Here is a 22,151-nt window from a genome sequence, read left to right on the forward strand (position 1 = left end):
TTAGTGGCGTCTGTTGACTCTGTGCTAACAACCTTTACGCCGAGACAAGACAGAGGTAAACAAACTGCCACTGGCTCCACTAACTCTCTCTCTCTCTCTCTCTCTCTCACTCACACACACACACACACACACGCACACACACACACGCACACACAGACAGACACCAACACGCACACATGCATACACACGCGCGCACAGTGACAGCATGCTCTCCTCCAGATTGAATCAATATATAATATAATACCTCAACTGGAAACTCCAGTCTGCGGGAACGTCAAATACGTCGCCCATTCCTCCAAAACAGATATACCAGCCAATAACAGTAAGCAAGCTTGCCAGATTGGTCTAACAATACATGCAGGACTCGTATGTGTCGTCTGCGTTGGGACGGAACAGAGGCCACACCTAGAAGACACCTTCAACACTCAAGATTAGCCCTCGCTTTGTGTTAGCTGACAGTTGACCTGTCAGACCCTTGGCTTTAAAGGTGCCAATTGCAAGTGATGAGTGATGAAGCACTGCAGAGTCTTTGAGGGTTTGATCTCTCCTCTGAAGCAGCCTGTGCATGCCCAAGCTCATATCCAGCTAGTGGGAAACTATTTGTTTTATTTATTCATCGTCATTAAACATGCCTGAGAAGAGCAGTCAAAGGAGGGATCCTCCGCCCTCGCAGAGCACAATGTAATGAAATGTCTCTTCAAGGTCTGACGGGGCATATCTCGCTTTCCCCCAACCAGTTCCCTCCGAATGACCTTCATCAGTCAGAAAGTCCACCCCCCCCCCAAAATACCAATAAATGTCCTCAGTCCTCACTTGAACTCTGAACTTTATGTGTCTTGGACCAAGTTCAGGTTCTCTTTCTCGCTCTCTCTCATGTGTGATTTGCCCCCACCACACCCCACAGCCCAAGGAACACACACACACACACACACACACACACACACACACACACACACACACACACACACACACACACACACACACACACACACACACACACACACACACACACACACACACACACACACACACACACACACACACACACACTTAATTCTCTCTCTCTCCCTCCCTCACACACACACACAGTCCCATTTTCAAAAAGTGTCTGAACGTTGCTCCGTGATAGGCTCACTCACCCGATGAAGGACACCATCTGCTCCACTAAGTGTCTGCTGAAGGTGATGATGACGAACAGCTTCTATATGACAAAGACAGAGAGACAGAGAGAGGGGGCGGGGGGTCAGCCATTCAACCATGAGGTCACTGTAGGGGTGCGGGACAGAGCGGCACACCCATCATAGCTTGATCATACTGTAAAGACCCCCCCCCCACACACACACACACACACACACACACAAACGCATGCACACACACACACCCACGTTGGTGGCTAACAGGCGGTTGGTCTAAAAGCAGTCATGAAGAGGCTCCTTTGTCATGGAGGGTTAAGAACAAAGGCACGATGACACATCACCAACATGATCGCTGTCCCAATATCACATGGCCTGTCTTCCAGTTAGGTTAGTTAGTGGTGGTGGTGTGTGTGGGCAGGGGTGTCACACTAAAATCTGGGCCCTGGGTACAAGGATTCACAATTATATTGAAAAATAGCAGATCTAAAAGCTCACAGCGTGAGCTTGTAGATCTGCGTGAAAATTTGTGCAAGTCTTTCAATATTTCAAATCCTTCCAAGGTTTTTTGGAAAAACCTATGTTTCTATGTCAGTGGTGCTCAAACTTTTTCATGTGAAGGAACCCCAAAATGAGATGTATTTGGTCACGGACCCCCATCTCAAAATATTTAGTTCCAGGTATGACCTTTTGTTCTACGTAGGTGTTAAATGTTCAAGAAGTCTTAATAGAAGCAAAATTTGAGTACAAATGTTCGCTTAAAAAATACATATATTCAAAGATTTGCGCAATTTTTTCACGAATTTTCAAAAATAGCTAAAGTATAAAATAATAAGGCCCCTCCACCTTGGGCCCTGGTAACTCAGTCCCACTTTTCCCCTCTCTTGTGACGCCCCTGTGTGCGGGGGACATAACCACAGGAGGCTAGATGACAGGGAGATGGAGGTGGTCATGGGTGAATGGAGAAGTGTTGAAATTAGAGTGGATGTGTCATGGTCCCAGGCTGTGCCCCTGGTTTCAGACGGCTCCTGTCCAGTCTGATTCCTGCTTAGTCACTGAGGGACAGGAAGGGCCATGTTGGGGCAGCCGCTCAGCCGCATGTCTCCCCCAGAGTGGCGCACAGACTCATGGCTAATTGACTCAATTTAGCCTTTTTTATACGTTTATCCTCTCTTCTGAGTGGCTAGCCATTTGCTGATACGCGTGTAAATTGTTTAATCCAGGGGCGCCCGCTGGCTTACCGGTCCAGACGCATACCACATAGGCTCAGTGTAGCCTGACAGCGTGTCACTGGTTCGATTCCCGATTCTTAGTCTACTGTCTTGTCAATAAAGGCATAAAAAGCCCAAAACATATCTTAAGAAAAGGTTAATCCAGTACAATTGGCCTCAACAGACAATAGGCAAATCTTAAATGATCACTGCTTCTATCCACTGTTTTTTTCTGACGTTTGTATAACAAGCACAGTATGACCTGTTGTTCTACATACGTAGGTGTTAAATTCTAAATGTAAGTCTTAATAGGTTATAATGAATACCAATGTTTGTGCATCGCTAATTTATAGAATATTATCTAGCCTTGACAAAAAAAAATCAACTATAACCAAGAGGCTAAATACATTTTGTGATCCAGTAATACCTGATTCTAATCCAACCCGTTCAGTCTCAAACTGAAGATGCTACACAGTAAGATAAAACTCCCCAAACTGCTGCACCAAACTTTTGTAGACTATTACAAAAGAAATGGCATTATAGGTTTTGGGTGATAATATAACTATTATATTTACTTAAAGCATTTTTTCCCCACACTCTACTCACCAATAAATCCATACTGAACTATGTGACTTTAATTCAGTGGTTCTCACATTGTGGGTTGGGACCCCAAGGGTGGGGGCCCCAAATTATTTTGGGGGGATCCCAGATGATAAACTTAATGTGCAACATTGTTTTCTCTTTCAACAGTAAACAAACCAACATAACGTGTAAGTGTATAGAGGGTATCTGCACATTTCTAAAGTGACAATTAAATTACTTTTTAATAACTGTAAAATGACAAATTAAACATTGGCCAAATTGTCAAATATCAGAGGCAGAAACTGTGAAAATATCTGATCTACATGCTCACGCGAGGCGGTGCGAGCATGTAGATCTGCTATTTTCACAATAGAACAGTGTTATACAAAATGTAATGCCTCAACTCTTAGTGCCTGTCAGGGTGGGGGGGTCCCCAGTTAAAAAAAGTTATTTTGCCTGTTGAGAACCACTGCTTTAATTAGTTAATTCTTAATTCATATTCTGTGCACTTCTGCATATTATCTCCCATTCAGTAGTGTCATTACTGCTTTGTTTACAGTTGGCCCCCACACAGAGCAGAGCAGAGCAGAGCAGGCAGATAGGCTCGGTGTGTTGAAGGGGCACAGGAAGGCTGACTAACATGCATTCATTCTGTCTGCTCGGAAGCTACTGGTGACATGGTTCTACATCAGAGGGAAGTAACTGATAACACAGATAAGACGCTTCTCACACAGACGTGCACGCACGTACACACGCACACACACGCACACGCACACGCACACACACACACACACACACACACACACACACACACACACACACGGAAGCTTTACGCGAGCTAGTGCTCATTAGTTCTCACTAGGGTATTCACCAAATATTCGAATATTCGAATATCAAAGTCACTATTCGATGTTGTTCACGGAAGTCGAATATTCGCCTATTTTCCTTTTGTTTTTAAATAGTTTTCTCTTAAAATATATAGTTTATAAAGCTTGGCTAGATAGGAAGAATGAGTTGTAGGTATTACATTTAATGTGACTCGGTTCCGCAGATAAATATTGTGAAAATAGCAGATCTACATGCTCACAACGCCTCGCGCTGCGAGGCGTTGTGAGCATGTAGATCGACTATTCGAATACTTTGAGGTCGAATAATTCGAATACAAAAAAATAAAAAAATAAATCACTATTCGTGAATGCAACTAGGGCATTCACGAATAGTGATTTATTTTTTATTTTTTTCTCACACAAACACTTTACATTGAAATCCAAATAGTAATGTGGGAAGTGTTCATCTCAAATTCACTTTTGCCGTGTTTTTATTTGAATTAAACCACGCTGAGAACAGGTTCCATACTATGCTGATGAGCAAAACATGTCTCCCCGGTAGGCGAGCACATCAGACATAGTTATCCAAACCTAAATGACACTATGCTTCATGCCATCCACTCAAAACCATATTGTTGCTGTTGGGTCTCCATAATTAACACATCTGGTGCCAACCCCGAGTTTCCCGAGTTTGAAAAGGTACCACCCCTGTGCCAACCCCGAGTTTCCCGAGTTTGGGCCGTTTTTGAAGAAAAAAACTTTTTTAGATTTTTTTCTTTTTTTTTCTTTTTCGAATGTCTTTTTTGGACCTCCAGAAATGTATTAGGCATGATCGCGATCGCGAAATTGCATGTTTAACCCCCATACCAACCCATTCTTTCAAACATGGCAGCCATGTTTGTTTACATCTGAAGAAAACATAATGGCTAATAAATCATGAATGCCTGAACAGATTTCCAAGCGGATTTTTTGTTTGAAAGCTGTGAACAGTGTGCACACACGTGGTGCATCATCTAGGCATGGGCGTGCACGATCCGTGCACTATAAATTACATGGAAGTCTATGGAGACCATGGCATCGCGGGACATTGAAGAGAAAAAATCATTGCAACTTAAGTGTTAATTGTATCTCCATAATTAAAACGTTTTTTGGGGGGGAGAAATTAACATAATTGTACAACCGTGTTGCACAAAAGTAGTGAAAATAGCTGATCTACAACGCTCATTGAGCTTTGCATTTGCTAAATAATAACTATATTGGCTCCACTGGAACACAGTTTTTCCCCCTCCATTTTGGACAATGATATGACATGTGGTGATATTAACCATTCAGCACAGAGGACATCTTAACACGTAAACCCTATTTTATACTTTGTCGTACGACGGTCGTGCAATTGCGATAATACAGTAGAGCAGGGGTTCCCAATTTTTTTTGGCTCAGGGCACCCCTATAAATATTTTTTCACTCCGAGGCACCCCTACATTATATTTATAACTTTCACTCCCAGCACCTTATACTGTAGTTATGCCCTTTAGTATAACAGTTAGGGGAGTGTTGTGTTTAATTGAGTCAATCAGAATTGCACTGTACATTCAAATTAATTCACCTCATCAGGGCATTTGCCATTATTCTCTCCAAGATTATGTTGTGAGGAAAACGTTGAGATAGCCATTTTGGTAAGTGAAAACAACTTTGTACTGTAGTTGAATATGATACAAAATATATTTTAAGTGTCCAAATAAATTCTAAATATTATCAAATGATCTCGTGGCACCCTTGGACTGCCATCGCGGCAACCCAGGGTGCCCCTTCACCCACTTTGAAAACTCTTGCAGTAGATGATCTACAAGGGAAGCTAGCTTGTAGATCTGTTAGCAATTTTGTATACATTTTGAACATTTTCATCTATAAAGAAAATAGTAACAGTAATACCAGATTGGAAAGTGGTAAATGAGCTGACACCAAGCAGTACAAAAAGGCCTCCTTGGAGACAGGGTTTGAATCGTACAGCTGAACTACAGGCATACAAGCCCTGGTCAAAACCCCTCTTTGAAGCATTGAGGCCGCGGCGCGCATTATGCTCACAGACTTGCACCTCACCTGCTCTAACACACACACACACACACACACACACACACACACACACACACACACACACACATGCACGTACACGCAAAAGCACACGCGTGCACGGCTGCACGCACACACACACACAATCACCTTTTGTTCCCCGTTGACCCCGGAGAGAAAGCATCACCTGCTCTCCAGTGGTGTACATTCTATTCCTGCTGTATACAGGGTTCCCATACATTTTTACCAAAACCTTTTCAGAATATTTAACCCGATTTCCGGGACTATATAACAATAATTCAGCTCAATAACAAGTCGCTTACTCCTACGCGCAATGCCCAAAGACAGGTAGTGTTTGCCAGTGGTTCTCATCCTTTTCAGGCCGTGACCCCCGAAATAATCATATTTTAACTGGGGACCTGGCACCCTGAGCACTAAGAGTTGAGGAATTTTGTATAACACGGTTCTATTGTGAAAATAGCATAGTTGTGGGCATGTAGATCGGCTATTTTCACAATTTCTGCCTCTAATATTTGACAATTTGGCCAATGTTTAATTTGTCATTTCAGAGGTATTAATAAAATCAATAACCAAAGACAATGCATAGCTATTTCTTCCAGGACCTTCCAGGACCCTTGATCAATTCCAAAACTTTTCCAGTACTAACTGATAAAATATTTGTTCTAATTTCAAAATATTTCCAGGAATTTCATGACCGTGGGAGCCCTGTGTATATATCCTCACACACTTCAGAACATAAAACAACTTCGACCAACCGTCCCACGTAAACATCGACGGATGACCATTCATTCGGACTTCCTATATATTAGTTCCAGACTTAATGGGGGGTGCATGCATGGGGTGGGGGAAGGGAAACACAAAGGGAACCGTGAGTAATCGGGGTCCCCTGCCGTGCTGGTGGAGCCATGGTGAGGTCTTCTTTTTCCAACTGTATTGTCAGATGGGGCCACACCTCTGATCCTGTCCCAGGCTGCAGCAGCAGCCCATGGGACCCTGCATCTAATCTGTGGCAGTGGTGCTGCCTGCCACCCACAGCCCACGCCACTCATTCTCCCTCCAACACCTCCCAGAGACCATGTTTATCTTCTACTTCTCTCTCTCACACACACACACACACACACACACACACACACACACACACACACACACACACACAGTGTCCCATATTTGTGGCAGAATAATGCTTTCAGCGTAATGATTGCGAGTGGATAAAATGCCCCCCCATCTATTACCAGCCAACTCTATTGTGTTTAGCTTGAAAAGTATAAAGTAAGACCCCTGATGTTATTCACTAACATTCTGTAAAAGGCCTCTAAAAGGTGCCTGATCATTATTCGCATTTCAAAACACCTTTTGTTTTGTCATGGTTGGATTATTATTTTAATCAATTTCTAGGCAACAGCCATGCAAAGAATCAAAGTTCAGTTCCTTAAAATCTGAAACATTTGTGTTTCCTTTATACTTTTCCTAGAGTAGTGTTTAAACTACAGTACTTGATCTATATACTGTAGTAGTGTACTGTACACTGTACTCTAGCTGCTGCAGGAGCAGTCACAAAATGGTTGACTCCCTCTACTTTGGGTGCACAAAATGGCCTCCCTATTTTCCAGTTGAATCTTACTTGACTCTCATGTTGCAAATTCAAAACTATACTTAAGATAAATTATAACCTTCCCTTTTGTGCCATTTCCCTGCATAGGTATGGAAATTATACAAATAGTAGCAGAGAACACATATTAAACTACATTGTGAAAATGCCTACTATGTGTGTATGTAATAAGCACTCTTTGATTTGAGCATTTCAAAAACACATTATTTGATGAGATTGACATTAATAGTATTCTATAAATTAAGCTTACTTGAATGTGCATCTTAATGACCGCTTTTCCAATCAGTGTTGCTCCAAAGAAAGTCCAAAAGGGTACCAGAAAATGTCCACATGTAATTCCTGCCAGGTCAAACAAAGGATTGGGAATCTGAAGGAAAGACAATTGAGGTCGTTTTCAAATTAATTGCAACATCCACAACATCAAATATATCGTCTCTGTCGGGTGGAAACCTCATACTGTATGTCCAAAATTGTTACTTTTCAGTATTCAAATTCAAAAATAGCAGAAATAGCAGAACGACAAGCTTGTAGATCTGCTACTTTTGATACTTTTGTGTGACACTGTAGTATGGCGTTAATTTACAAAAAGAAAACACACAAAAGGTTTAAATATGGAGATTTCTGCCAGACAGCAACCATATATATGTGGATTAATACGATATAATGTTAAATGTGGGTTAATATATAACGAATTGATTAAAGAATGATGACATGAGTAACAAACTTTATAATGCATCTTTGCTGTAGCACATTTTACCTCAATCTTAATCTTTATCTTAATATTTAATGAATCAGCTGCATATTAACTGTATATTAACTCTTTAGTAACTGATACAGTGCCATGAGAATATATGGAATACACATGCTGCTCATTTAATATAGTTTAATTTTAGTGATAGACAATGGCAAAACATGGCATTTACAGTGTAGCTTGTATCATGAAAAAGGACTCTGAATAAAGTTTTTACTTACAGAAGCACAAGCCAGTATTCCAAAGAATCCAACACTCTGGATCAGTTTGTGCACTGCCAGCTTTGCTCTGGTGGCAAGGTCCTGAAAGGGAAAAGCAAAGGGAAATAAATATATAGTACAGTATATTATTCAGACTCAAGTGATGTTTCGCTCACGTAGATCAAGACATGCAGTTTGCACAAATCATTTCTCCAAATGCTTCATTTTGAAAAGGCAGGTTGATGATTTAATCTACTGAATTCTACAACAGAAGGCATAAAGAAATGCACAATGGAAATTGATTTAAACACCCTTGCCAGTGGTTAAGGGTCAGGGTAACAAATATGTATATCACAGTATCTATCAGAATCATTTTCATCATGATGTGTCATTTCAAACTGTTCACAGTGACGAAAGATATGTTATCTAATAAGCAATTCATCATTTGCTTGTGCCAAATGGCAGACCAGATTCATTTTATTAAAGAGTTCCCAGGGCAATTGCAATTTTTGAACAGTTCACAATATTGTTAGTTATTCAGACATGACATTTTTACATGTTTTCAGAGTTACTGTATGAAGTCAAGTATGACATTAATTCACAGAATCTGTGGCAATATTTATACTAACACGATTATAAATGTTGAAAACTTGGGAGACCTGTTGCTAGTGTCAAAGTGTGTTAAAATGAGTTGCATTATTTAGGTCCACATTTAATAGTCCAATTCCAAATAGTTTTTAAGATGCCTCTGCGCTGCCTAAGTCAGATGATATTTCAGTTGTTCATTTAATAAAAACAGGAGGTGTAATGTCATTCAATCTCTCAAGTACACATTTAAAAATACCCCACTCTTCACATGAAACGAATAATGTGTCAATAAGCTGCTTACGAAGTGCATTTATTTCTTAATGAGAGCAAAGGTGCAACCACCCCAATATGAGTATTTTCAACTTCACCAAGCGGGCCCAACACAAAAACTATTTCAATACAGTTTTAATCACTGACTACGAAAGGTGAACACACATAAAACTGATACTCACACCTTCATTAATTAGGTTCACAACTGCCACAACTGTCAATGACATTTGGATATAGGTTTCTAGGACTTTATAGACACTTAAATTAATTAAACCATATGTGTATTTCCCATGTTAGTACAAATTTTGTGCATCTTTTCTTTGAATCTACAATATTTTTGGGACATTGGCAGCATTCATCCACTGAACTTCATCAATATATATCTACATCTAACTGTACTGTGTCTGTGTAAATTGCAAAATGAGGGGAACTTATAGTGAAGCGAAATCTTCCTTGTTCACAAATTAGTCACAAAGACTGAGACCACCTGTTGAATCTCGTCCTGACAGACAAAAATATATTTATTTAAAAAGAATAGTAGTAATTCCCCCCCACATGCACACACACACACACTAATATGAATAAAACTTTCAACCTTCATGTTCCTTTACCTTCCTTTATCTATGACACTGACCACAATTTAAACCCTCTCCCTACCATTCACACTGCAGAAATCCACTCTTTAATTTAACAATCTTACATATTACTAAAACAAATTTCAAAACCTTTTTTGGCATGTGAATCAGGGATAATTAAAGTGCTTGCTTCCATAATGTGTCTTACCTCTAGCCGTTTTAAATCCTTTATCATTGGATATGTGAGAACAAGACAGGGCACTTTGGCCATTCCAATGACTCACATATTCTAACTTATTCTACTGCTTTTCCCCTAACCCTCCTGACATACGCACAAAAGCCTCTTTTCACAGCAATGGCATGGATTTTCCTGTCAATACCTTTTCTGGGAAGAGGAGCTTTAATCTGTTTGGGTGTTATTTAAAATAGTTCTGGGAACTGAGCAGGAATACTGAGTTTTTTCTTCTTCTGCTGGATCAACTTGTGACTGTTTTACACCATTTCTGGATGAGACATTTCACACTTACATAAGGTAAACTATGGCATAATTAATTGTATACCACAGGTTTTCGTTAATTCAATTAAGAACTTTTGAGCTGTAATTTATGTCTAAAATCTGAGTAGCGTAGTAGAAGTGTAGAAAATAAATTAATTCAACTCTGCAACTAAACATTCAGTTTGGAGCTCCATATATTTTGTGGAAAACAAAGAATTTGTACCACAAATAACTATATAAAATTGATGTCAAATGCATTACAAAAAAATAAGCAAAGTTATGTTTCCATGTTAGTGAAATGTTAACACTTAAAATATTTTGTTGCAAACTGAGAATTGGATATCAAGTCAAATTTGATAATATATTTTATAAATCACAGGAGAACCTTTCTCAAGCGACAATTATATCTTCTGTGTGTATGTATAAAAATATGTATAATACATACAGTATATACTGTATACAGCTTGCACAAAAACTAATTTCACACACCTTTTTATACCTGTAAACCTCTAAAATGCATGTGTGTGCATGTTTTATGTTTCATTTTAGCATAGGTTTTGTACCTCCAAATTATACATGACTCAAAGACTCATCAATACAAAATTCATACTGTAGATGTAATTAGGACTAAAGTCGACAAAGTTCCTGGTGAAATGCAGTACATTTACACATACAATTACACAATTGTAGGCAATGAATACATGAAGCCAAAGTTAGCAAAGATCCTCTGTGTGTCATTGTGATTTTTAAAACTACAAGCCTGGCTTTTCTTAATGTGATATTGTTAAATTCTAACAAACTTCAGTTCCTGTCAATACTTTTTATGGGAAGAGGAGCTTTAATCTGTTTGGGTGTTATTTAAAATAGCTCAAAATGTGCGTCTCAAAACAAGGTCTATTTTTCAATTATTGGTTGTTTGCGTTCCAAACGTTAATCACTTTGGACAAGTTCATTTTGCATCGTCTATATTTTCTGCAGGTGCAAAAGGAGTAAAATAAACAATTCTAGAATGCAATGGTTGAATGATAAGAGGGGTGTGTGTATGTGTGTGTGTGCGCGCGCGCACATCTATAACGCCTTTATCTCTCAAGCACAGTGTTAAATCAAAACCGGAGATAGGGGAATGGTGGTGATACTGTACTACCAAATATGGTCAACAAAACCAGTACAGTACAAGTGACATTCTTTTGTCCAACCCAGCGGACAGGAAATTTGAGAGACAACGGAGGTAGCCTAATAAGGGGACTGGAGGGGGGAGGGGAGGGGGGGTACACATGGACACTGAATTATCTGATTGGTTAACAGTTTGCATTTCTCCATCCAATCACATAAGGCTCCCCCCCCAAGACAAGCCTGCTACTTCAATTCCAGCCTAGCCTTCTTTCCCTGTGTTTGCTTGTCTGTGTGTGTGTGTGTGTGTGTGTGTGTGTGTGTGTGTGTGTGTGTGTGTGTGTGTGTGTGTGTGTGTGTGTGTGTGTGTGTGTGTGCAGTGTGTTTTCAGGAGGTGGGACACGGGGCTGGGTGTCTGGGGGAAGGAATGTGTATGGTTTACAGCTGAACCGCTGTGGACTGCCTGGACCGGCGCTACCTGACAACCGACTGTGTTGTCGACTGGACAGAATCATGCATATCCAATCACTGCCATGGAGACGGACGTGTTTGGCCCCACGAAAACCCATTTACTTCATGACGTCATGACACTTGCATTGTTTGCATAAGCGCAGTTTAGTTTTTTTTTTAATCTTTCAATTTCAATCCAATAAGGAGGGAATAAGAATATCAACACAGCATGGACAAAGGGGTCCCGGGGAAGGGCGGGGAAAGTGTGTGTACTGTGTATGTGTGTGTGTGTGTGTGTGTGTGTGTGTGTGTGTGTATAAAGTTGTGATTTACTACAGTTGGACTGTGCACTTGAACTCTTTCGCTTTTCTGCATTTCTGGATGAGGGAAGCGTCTATCTTCCATGGCTGGGGTTCAGACATCCAGACTCTGTTGTTGGCGGCTTATGGAAAATCACCATCTTTGCCAGGCACGTCGCCAGGGCTGCCTGCCACCCACCCGCCCCCATCGCCACTGGCCTCCAGGGCAGGGCTTAGCAGCAGCAATTACATTTAGGAGATCTTGTCAAGGGTGCAGTGTCATTAAAACCATGGAACTAGGGCTCCAGATTTGGCTACTCAGCACAACTGCTTTACTCAGCAATCCACGCTGACGACCCCACGTCCATGTGGCGTGGGACTGTTGATTACGTTTTGCTGACTGTTTTTTTGGGTTTTCTACTTCTTACCGTTGAATTGCATCATGTCCGCTCCATTTCAAGAAGCAGATCATAATGCGGTTTTAGCCAAAACTTTTTTATTTGATTTTATTTTGCCTGTAATTTACTACTGGTACTGTCCCTGACACAGACATTAAAATGTAAATGTTTATTGTTGCCACAGAGATGATGGCAATTAATGGAAAGCCAGAAGACAAGTGGCAAGGAACATTGTTTCTTTGCATTTCTCAGAACTTTTTAAATTACATGGAAAACATACAACATACAACAAACCATAGGCCTACATGTTTTATATGGGGTAGACCGTTTATGCTTTTCACATTTGTTTCTTCTTTATTGAATGCATCATTATATTATGCGCGATGTATCAGCCATTTTTGATTGTATAATCTATACTTATATATAGATTATAGCTCGCTCATGAATGGAAACTCCCTTCGAAAAAGTAGCCAAAATGTTTTTAAAAGGCTCTTGTAGTGCTGATGGGGTAAGGAGTTCAAACAGACAAAGCAATCTGCTCAATGGGGAAAATGTAAGTGTCAGACGAGGAAAAATCTATGCATAGCCTATATACAAGTCAACACCCACACACATTTTTTTCTCTCCCTCTCAGTATTTCTTTTTCTGAATGAAAGTCTTTCACACACACAGGACACCCATCTCCGGCGCGGTCGCCAGCGCCGACAGGGAGATGGCTAAAGTTCATCTCATTAACTCCGCTTGAGCCCCCACCCTCTCTCTCCCTCTCTCTCGCAGGCACAGGAAGTAGACCCCCTGACGCAACCGGGTCCTATAGTCCCCTTCTAGAAAAATTCAAATCTATCTGGACAAAAGAAGAAGAAGGAAAAAAAAATGCACCCCTGAGTCCACGTTGACAAATTCTTTAACAAGCTGTGGTTAAAGGGAAGCTGGTTTTACTCTGACTCACCCCCCTCCTTTCAAACAGTTTACTGGAAATAAAGGGGGAGGAGGAGGGAGGGGGCACTTTCAGAGAAGTCACGTGACGGGGCAGGGCAAACCACAGCACAGAGAGCCTTTGAGTGCAGTAGGCCAGGGGAGGCAGGCACACGCCCAGCGCAGATGGCTCTCATTTGACTTACAGGAGATACGATCCTGGGAGTTGGCAATCAAGAATTCACAGCCTGTTAACCCTTTCCTTGCCAGACGAGGGAGAGAAGAAGAAAAAAAAGTCCCCTCACAGCCAGCAGGAAATGATTTCATTATCGTGTTACAAGCAGTCATGGGCTTGATCCATGTAAGACCCCCCCCCCCACGCCCCCACATAACCCCCCCTTCCCCCCCACCCCCAAGGCATTCCATGTCTATATCGAGGATGCCTCCTGGGCTCCTAAGGGCCATGAAAATGTTTGGCTTTTGTACCGAGCTAAGATTTAAGTGGAAAGAAATGCCGCTGCTCATGACATCAGTGTCTGGACCCGTTGGAAGAGCGGATGACTTCATTACTCCTGAATAGCTGTTTTGAATGGAGAGAAAAAAGGAAAGAAAGAGAGAGACACACAGTAATCTGCCGCTGTGTGTCACGTGAACATGTGGCAGGAAGTTGGCACGTGCAGACCGAGAGAAATAGCAGTGTCTGCACCTCGAGACCCCTATGACTTGGGCAGTGAGAGATTAAGTCAGCATCTTATTCCAGCTCTGCTGCCCATGGGCGGTGAGTCGGTGACAGTGTCAATTTCTTACTATTTCCTGTCCTCGATGCAACAATCCATGTCACCCACACACCAGTCCTACCAGTTGTCCAGTTTGATTTGTGTCAATTCCGTTAGTGTCTATTTGAGTCTGTATGTACTGCGGTCTTATTCTATTGATTTAGAGCCTTCTCTCAAAGCAACACAGTGGTGATTTGAGATAGATCCGCGTGTTCATGTTGATCAGTTTCGCGTCCCCTCTGACAAAAAACAGAACCAAAAACATACCGTACAGCGATAAAACAAGTGATGCTCAAAAGATTAAGGTGCTGATGGGTCGCCTCAAGAGACAGAAGGATCCCCAAACATCCGAATAAAGGTAAAATCATCACAAAGACAAAAACACGCTGCCTGTATGCTGGAGCTCCTCAATGGTTTAAGCAACCTGCGATAAAATGCTGTTGATGCCATTGTCCGGACGGACAGTAGGACATACGGACTCACACATAAGGCTGCCAGATCAGATATCAACAGAGACAAGCAGAAAGTGAGAGCGATGCAGAGGATGGGAATATAGCTCATGAGAAAGAATGAGAGCGTAAGGAGGGAGGGATGTCAAAGGAATCACAAAAAGAGAGTGAAAAGGAGAGTGAGTGAGCGAAAGCGATAGCGAGACTGAACACTAAGGCATGCAATGTCCCTTTTAATCTCCACTTCATTCAGACAAGACGTGAGACAAACAGACGATGCTCCCCAAAAAATTAATAAACACAAAATACAGGAACGCATAAAACGAAGACAAAAGCTTCTCTACGCCCACGACGTGTCTTCTGTTTGGCTCTTCCACACACTGTGCTATTTTCTCAGTGTTCTGGTGGGGAGCGAGACTTTATCAGTGGGTCCGGTGATGTCAGAGCTCTAGACGCACACATGTGGTCTTAAAGCTCGGGCTGCAATTGGTGCCAACCTATCCAGATGTCCATGGCATTAGTAACAATGGACTTTTAAAGTAGGTATTGTAAACCTTATGGGAGGTAACCTCTGACACCTCTCATTCAACAATCGCATAGCAACTACAGTACATCTGGTTCATTGTTACACTCAACTTCTCTGGTTATTACAGCAAAGTCTCTTTAAGAGACGTCAGTTGACTTGGGCGCCATCTTGGTAAAGTCCCTGGCTAGAAAGGTCAGAATAACAAGACTCCTATCTCTCTGAGTTTGAAATGGGAAATAATTCCGACCGTAGATTGCAGTTTTCTGTCAGAACCGGCACATCTTGTCCATATACGTACAGGTAACGCCTGACACTGTGGTTCCCCTGACACATCACTGTGACATCACAGGTGACATCACAGGTGACATCACAGTGATGTCAGATACACAGAGCAGGGATAACGCCTGACACTGTGGTTCCCCTGACACATCACTGTGACATCACAGGTGACATCACAGTGATGTCAGATACTCAGAGCAGGGATCTCCATATATGGGCATAAACAGGTGACATCACAGTGGTGTGGGTTCAGACAGGGATCTCCATGCATGGGCATAAAAGGGATTGTATGTTCTGATGTCATGGGAACCACTCTAATAGAATCCCTTTTATGCCCATATATGGAGATCCCTGATGTCATCAATATTAAGCCCATATCTAACAGGGGCATAAAGAGGATTCTGTTAGGGATCTCCATATATGGGCATAAAAGGGATTGTATCCCAGATGTTGCCCTGTTAGGAGAACCACACTAACAGAATCCATATATGGCCAAGACAGATGGCGCGACCTCGCCCTTTAGGGCAAGTTCGCGTTTCGCCCTTAGGCGTCTTACTGGTTTAAATCTCTGACACACAAATTGTTATTTAGATTTACATTTCATGTTTACAAACACTGGATCAAAAGTACTAGATATTGAAAGCCATGGAAAGGTCATGAACATGGAGTAAAGGACTAAGTGATAGAGATGATTATATATAGTTGTGTTTCCACATTGCTGAGTAAAATACATACAGTATATAAATTACCTGAATATGCAGTGGGAGAGTCATTCCAACATACCCTGCTTAAAGGGATATTCCACTTTCAACAGGGCTTTTTTCTCCCCACACAAACTTCAAACTTCATTTCAACCATGATACGATTCATTAAAAACACCCATTATTTTTTCTAGTTACTCATAATACCCTCCTAATACGTGAGCAGGCCGTGTTTTATCCATAACTTTTTTCATTTATTTTTAATAATTATTTGGGAAAATGGAAAAAATGAAATACAAAAAATTATTATTAAAAATAAATGAAAAAAGTTATCGGAAGAACACGGCCTGCTCACGTATTAGGAGGGTAGTATGAGTTACCAGAAAAATCTATCATGGTTAAAATGAAGTTTGAAGATACAATGGGGGTGTGTGGGGAGAGGCCTGGGACTGGAGGGCCTGGTAACATTTACGCGAAATATCTAAATATTGAATCAAGCAAATTAAAAACCGTTCAGGGTGTTCATAAAAGCCTGATTAGACAATAGAATGACCAAAAGTTTTTTTGAAAGTGGAATATTCCTTTAATGGTGTCATGTGACTGTTCTCATCTGAGATGAATATAACAGATACAGTACTTAATGATTGTGCAAGAAATGTCTGTAACCACATAAGACTAGGCATTTGGGGATGATAAAATATGTATTTGGGACAAACAAACAAATATCCATCTGTAGGCTTGCAGACGGTTGATTAAACTCTCTCACATCTCTCCCTGCAAATATAGTTTTCACCTTTCTCTTACGTTACGGCAACATTGCTTTGAAGAAAGCATTGCTTTGACTGGCATACGCACGAACACACACGCACGCACGCACGCACGCACGCACGCACGCACGCACGCACGCACGCACGCACGCACGCACGCACGCACGCACGCACGCACGCACGCACGCACGCACACCTTCAGGAGTGTCCAAAATATCCCTAAGATATATACTGTACATTCAGATGGAGTCATTTTATTGTCATATAAGCCACAAACTCAAAGATAAACCTTTAAATACACCACAAAGTGTCTAACTGCTTTGAGCTACATTGTCAGGAAGAGAAAAGCATTCCCCTAAAATGACTGTCAGAAGACAGGTTAGATTAAGCCAGGATAAAACCACTTGCATGTTTCTCATTCCTCCATTCACAAGTTCAAGTGGGTGGAAGGCAAATATTTACATATGTTGCGCTGGTCTGCATTGTCGGAACATTTATAGGAGTCACTTTAAATGACAGTGTCATCTCTCAGGGTGTTACGAAACCCAGGGTTGGAACTCAAGATTATTGTGAAAATACTTTTCCACCATACTGTGGATGAGGATCGAGGTAGAGGCATGGGACAGTGGCCAATGTCAATACATTTTACTTCATATACAATCCGTGCTATTGAACACCCTTTAGGGCTGTGTGTGGGTTTTACAAATTTTGAGACAATGAAAAAAAGTATTAAAACGTTTTTAACTAAACCTCCATTGGATCCTCAAAACTGTCGGTCAAACCACTTAACTGCAACTGTTTTTTCAATCATTGATTAGAATGTCAAACTAGAAGAAAAAAAAACTATTCCCACATTAATGGAGCTGTAGTTGGGTAAAGTGACGATAATATCAGGACAGGACACATTCAAATCTGACAATGTATAAAGTCACAGTACCAATTCTGATGAGGCGGTATTGTGTTGTTCTAAAACACAGCGTAATTCAGAAAGCGGCGGCCGCTCGGTGTCAAGACTTGGCGTGTGTTTCATATTACCCCAAGGCGTAGTAGTAGTGAAAATAGCAGATCTACACGCGTTGTGAGCTTGTAGAACTATTTTCAAAATTATTGTTTCTTTGATTTCTGGAAACCTTTGCATTTTTTAGGAAATTGGGACATTTTAACACAGCAATGTCATTAAAATAAAAATGTACTTTGTACTTTTGAATACTTAAAGAAGCAGTTTGATGACCAGCCACCCGGTCATCGAATTATTGGCTCAGGAATGCGACAAAAGCTCCATGGGGTGTTACCCGTCCTTACCCGTCCTTACCCGTCCTTACCCTTATCTAGAGTGATAAATGGATTTTATAGTGTGTTTCTCTTATAATCATTTGCATGTTGATTAAGTTGATGAGTTTTATAAAGCAACTATAAGCTAACCTAAACCTAACATGAAGTCCAAAATCCTTCGTTAGAGTTAAGGTATTTATGACGTGGGGGTGTTTCAGGACCTGTTATGTTGATGTGAAATCCTTTGTCTTTGTGTTTCTCCCTTGGGGAGGGACTTGTAAACTGACTATGTAAAATGAATGCTGGCTCTGGTGGCCTCAGAACTGACTTGGAATAAACGATGGAAGGAACACTTTCTACCCTCCTTAGCTGGCCTTGCGTCCTTTCCTTTTCTAATAATGTTTATAATATAAAGGCTTAATTTCATAGCTATCATAGAGATCGCCTATTTATAAACTGGATAAATACCTGTTATTGCGACCGTAGGTCGCAGTTTAGTATCAAAACCTCCACCGGCCGTCCGTCCGTCGGTCACACGTCACACCTTTGCCCTGCTCATATCTACGCATCAGTATGACATCACACCACATGTGTACACAAACCTTTGTGTACGTTGCTGTGGCAACAGTCTGTTGTTGCTGGTCTGTTAGTGTACGTTAGCAACCACCTTAGCAACCATGGTTTTACCCTAGCAACCAACTGTTTACCCTAGCAACCAACTGTTTACCATAGCAACCATGTTTTTTTACCCTAGCAACCAACTGTTTACCATAGCAACCATTTTTTTACCCTAGCAACCAACTGTTTACCATAGCAACCATGTTTTTCTTACCTTAGCAACCAACTGTTTACCATAGCAACCATGTTTTTTACCCTACATCCCTCCATATATGGAGATAACCGACGAATCTCACTAAGTCTGACCTCACAAGCCCCATATTTGGACACGAACAACATAACTCCATATATAGAGACATAGCTGCTGACATCAGTATGACATCACACTGCTGACATCAGTATGACATCACACCGTACACAAATGACCCTTATATAAGACCGGCATTATCTACCGACAGATTGTGGAGATAAGCGACCAACGGTCGCTTATCTCCCGATTAGGGAGTCTTACTGGTAATACCTGTATTATGATGTCACCCTTTGCCCCTCTCTGATTGGCTAATGGCATACACGGCCCGTGGCCCTTGTTTGGCTACGGGGCTTAAACACAGACAGACAGACAGACAGACAGACAGACAGACAGACAGACAGACAGACAGACAGACAGACAGACAGATAGGTAATTTCTCCTTTAAGTATTTTTAGTATATTCTTATATACATTTTTAGTATATTTAAAAGCAAATACCCTAGTACTTAAACTCAAATACAAATTTGACTGATTCTGATCTGGTTGTTTTTCTTTCTCTTCTGCACTGTAATTGTATTTGTTCTATGGGTTTGTCACTCTGACATCATGCTCTGATGTCACTGTGATGTCAGGGGAACCACTATTAACAGAATGGGTTTGTCGCTCCAACATCACGCTCTGGCTTCACTGTGATGTCAACAGAATCACCTTTATGCCCATTATGGAGTTCCCTAATGTCATCAATGTCATTAAGCCCATATCTAACAGGACTTCATGTGGGAATGCCCATATATGGAGGCCACATCGGCCACATACCACACAAATAGAATCCATATATGGCCAAGACAGATGGCCAAGACAGCCCATACAGTTATCTGTGTGGCTGGTTCTACAGACATGTATGGGCATAAAAAGGTACGATGTCAGATGTCATAGACATCATGGGACTTTCACATAACGAATAACTGAGTAAGCATGTTTGGGCTCTCACAGCATATCTCCATATACAGTACATGGATCTCCATATATGGGTACATGGGGTCTCCATATATGGGTAACTGGTCTGATATAGGTACATCACTGGCCAGATGGCCAAGAATTGGCATGTCGCCCTGAGGCGTCTTACTAGTTTTATTATACTGTAATTGTGTTTCCTTTGCTTGATGCTTTGAGTAAAGCACATTGAATTGCCTTATTGTTGAAATGTGCTATAGAAATAACATTGCCTTGCCTTGTGCAACTTTCACTTTTAGTTGAGTAAGATGTGACCAGGAGTATCTCTACTGTACTACACTTTGACAGAAGTACTGGGGTACTTTGTCCACTAGGGCAGTGGTCCTCAACCTTTTCAGGCCGCGACCCCCAAAATATTCATATTTTAACTGGAGAGCCCCCACCCTGAGAAGCACTAAGAGTTGAGGCATTACATTTTGTATAACTCGGTACTATTGTGAAAATAGCAGATCTACATGCTCGCAACGCGAGGCGTTGTGAGCATGTAGATCGGCTATTTTCACAATTTCTGCCTCTAATAATTGACAGTTTGGCCAATGTATAATCTGCTATTTTAGAGATATTAAAAAGTCCATAAATTGTCACTTTAGAAATGTGCAGATACCCTCTATGTCTATACACTTAAACCTTATGTTGGTTTGTTTACTGTTGAGTGAGAAAACAATGTTGCAAATTAAGCTAATCATCTGGGGACCCCCCAAAATAATGTTGGGACCCCCCTGGGGTCCTGACCCTAGGGGGGAGAAGGGCTAAGGTGCATCATGTCATTCACCTGTGAGGTCTGGGCCTGTTCCAGCATCTCCTCAAACTCCAGGTAGTCCTCATCATCCGGATCCTTACCAGACAGCCTGGCTGCCCGCGCCATGAAGTAGGGAGGCAATTCCCCTATGGCAGTGCCTGCACCCTGTTCCCATGCACGCACGCACACGCACATACGCATGCACACGCACACACACACACACACACACACACACACACACACACACACACACACACACACACACACACACACACACACACACACACACACACACACACACACACACACACACACACACACAGGGAAAACAGAGAGGAGAGGTTAAGTAAAGTTCACAATGCCAAAGGAGAATTGAGCATTTACCATCTAAACAAGTGATCACCTTGTTTAGATGGCACACATGTTGCCACTTCTAACGACAGTTTGATTCCCGATCCGGACGACCTTTGCCGCGTGTCTCTTCCCACATTTCCTGTCAGTCTGCTGTCCTATCAATAGAGGCATAAAAGCCCAAAAACAAATCTTAAAAAAAAAAAAAAAAAATAGAAAATAAGTTGTTATTTATTTCATTAACGACCCAATAATTATATTAAAAGGTCATGGGGTCGATTGCGACATGGTGAAAGGGAGGGTGAATAGCTGATGCACCTCACCTACAAAAGATGCCTCTCAATACACCAAACAGGTTCAGATTAATTTTCAACTTGCAGCTCTGGCAAATTCAGCGTGTTCTAATAGAGACATGGAGGTCTAGAAACTAATGGAATAAAAGTATCCAACATGCGAAGGAGTTTGCAGGTAGGGGTGGGCGATATGGAAACATACAATATCACGATATTTTCCCAAGCTGTATCACTATACACAATTTTATCACGATTCTTTTTCACGTTGGTTTTGATGGTTATTTTTCAAGTTACTTGACAAAAACTAGACTCTCTGGGTTCCTTTTGGGAGGTCTAAATTGAACTTTACAAGTATGTAACTCTGGGTCCATTTGGTTTCATTTGTATACTGTCAGAGTTAAGAGGAGACCTTGACATTTTAAAGTTTGAGAAATACTGATTTAGACCAAAATGAATTCTGCAATGAATCTCTGTATTAAGATTAAACAGGATTTTATACAAGGCTCCCTCAATTGTATCACGATACGATATCTCTGAAAAGGCATATCGTGGAGACATTGTATCGTCTCCACGATAATTATCACCATATCGCCCACCCCTATTTGCAGGTAT

At 41.3% G+C, this 22,151-nt stretch overlaps 1 protein-coding gene across 4 annotated transcripts in view; it reads right to left on the reverse strand.

Moving 5' to 3' along the window:
* LOC308303928 (vacuole membrane protein 1-like) overlaps positions 1 to 22,151 on the reverse strand; it is a gene marked incomplete at its 5' end in the record, with an annotated part of 84,152 nt that overhangs the window by 30,045 nt on the left and 31,956 nt on the right. For all 4 annotated transcript variants that reach the window (XM_080748454.1, XM_080748453.1, XM_080748451.1 and 1 more), the window contains 4 exons: positions 1,140 to 1,201; positions 7,704 to 7,820; positions 8,426 to 8,506; positions 20,929 to 21,060. In XM_080748454.1, coding sequence (XP_080604580.1) covers positions 1,140 to 1,201; positions 7,704 to 7,820; positions 8,426 to 8,506; positions 20,929 to 21,060 — 392 coding nt within the window. The remainder of the gene's footprint in view (positions 1 to 1,139; positions 1,202 to 7,703; positions 7,821 to 8,425; positions 8,507 to 20,928; positions 21,061 to 22,151) is intronic.

This window comes from Nannobrachium achirus, assembly GCF_963921795.1.
Source record: "Nannobrachium achirus genome assembly, chromosome: 19".
Taxonomy (NCBI): domain Eukaryota; kingdom Metazoa; phylum Chordata; class Actinopteri; order Myctophiformes; family Myctophidae; genus Nannobrachium; species Nannobrachium achirus.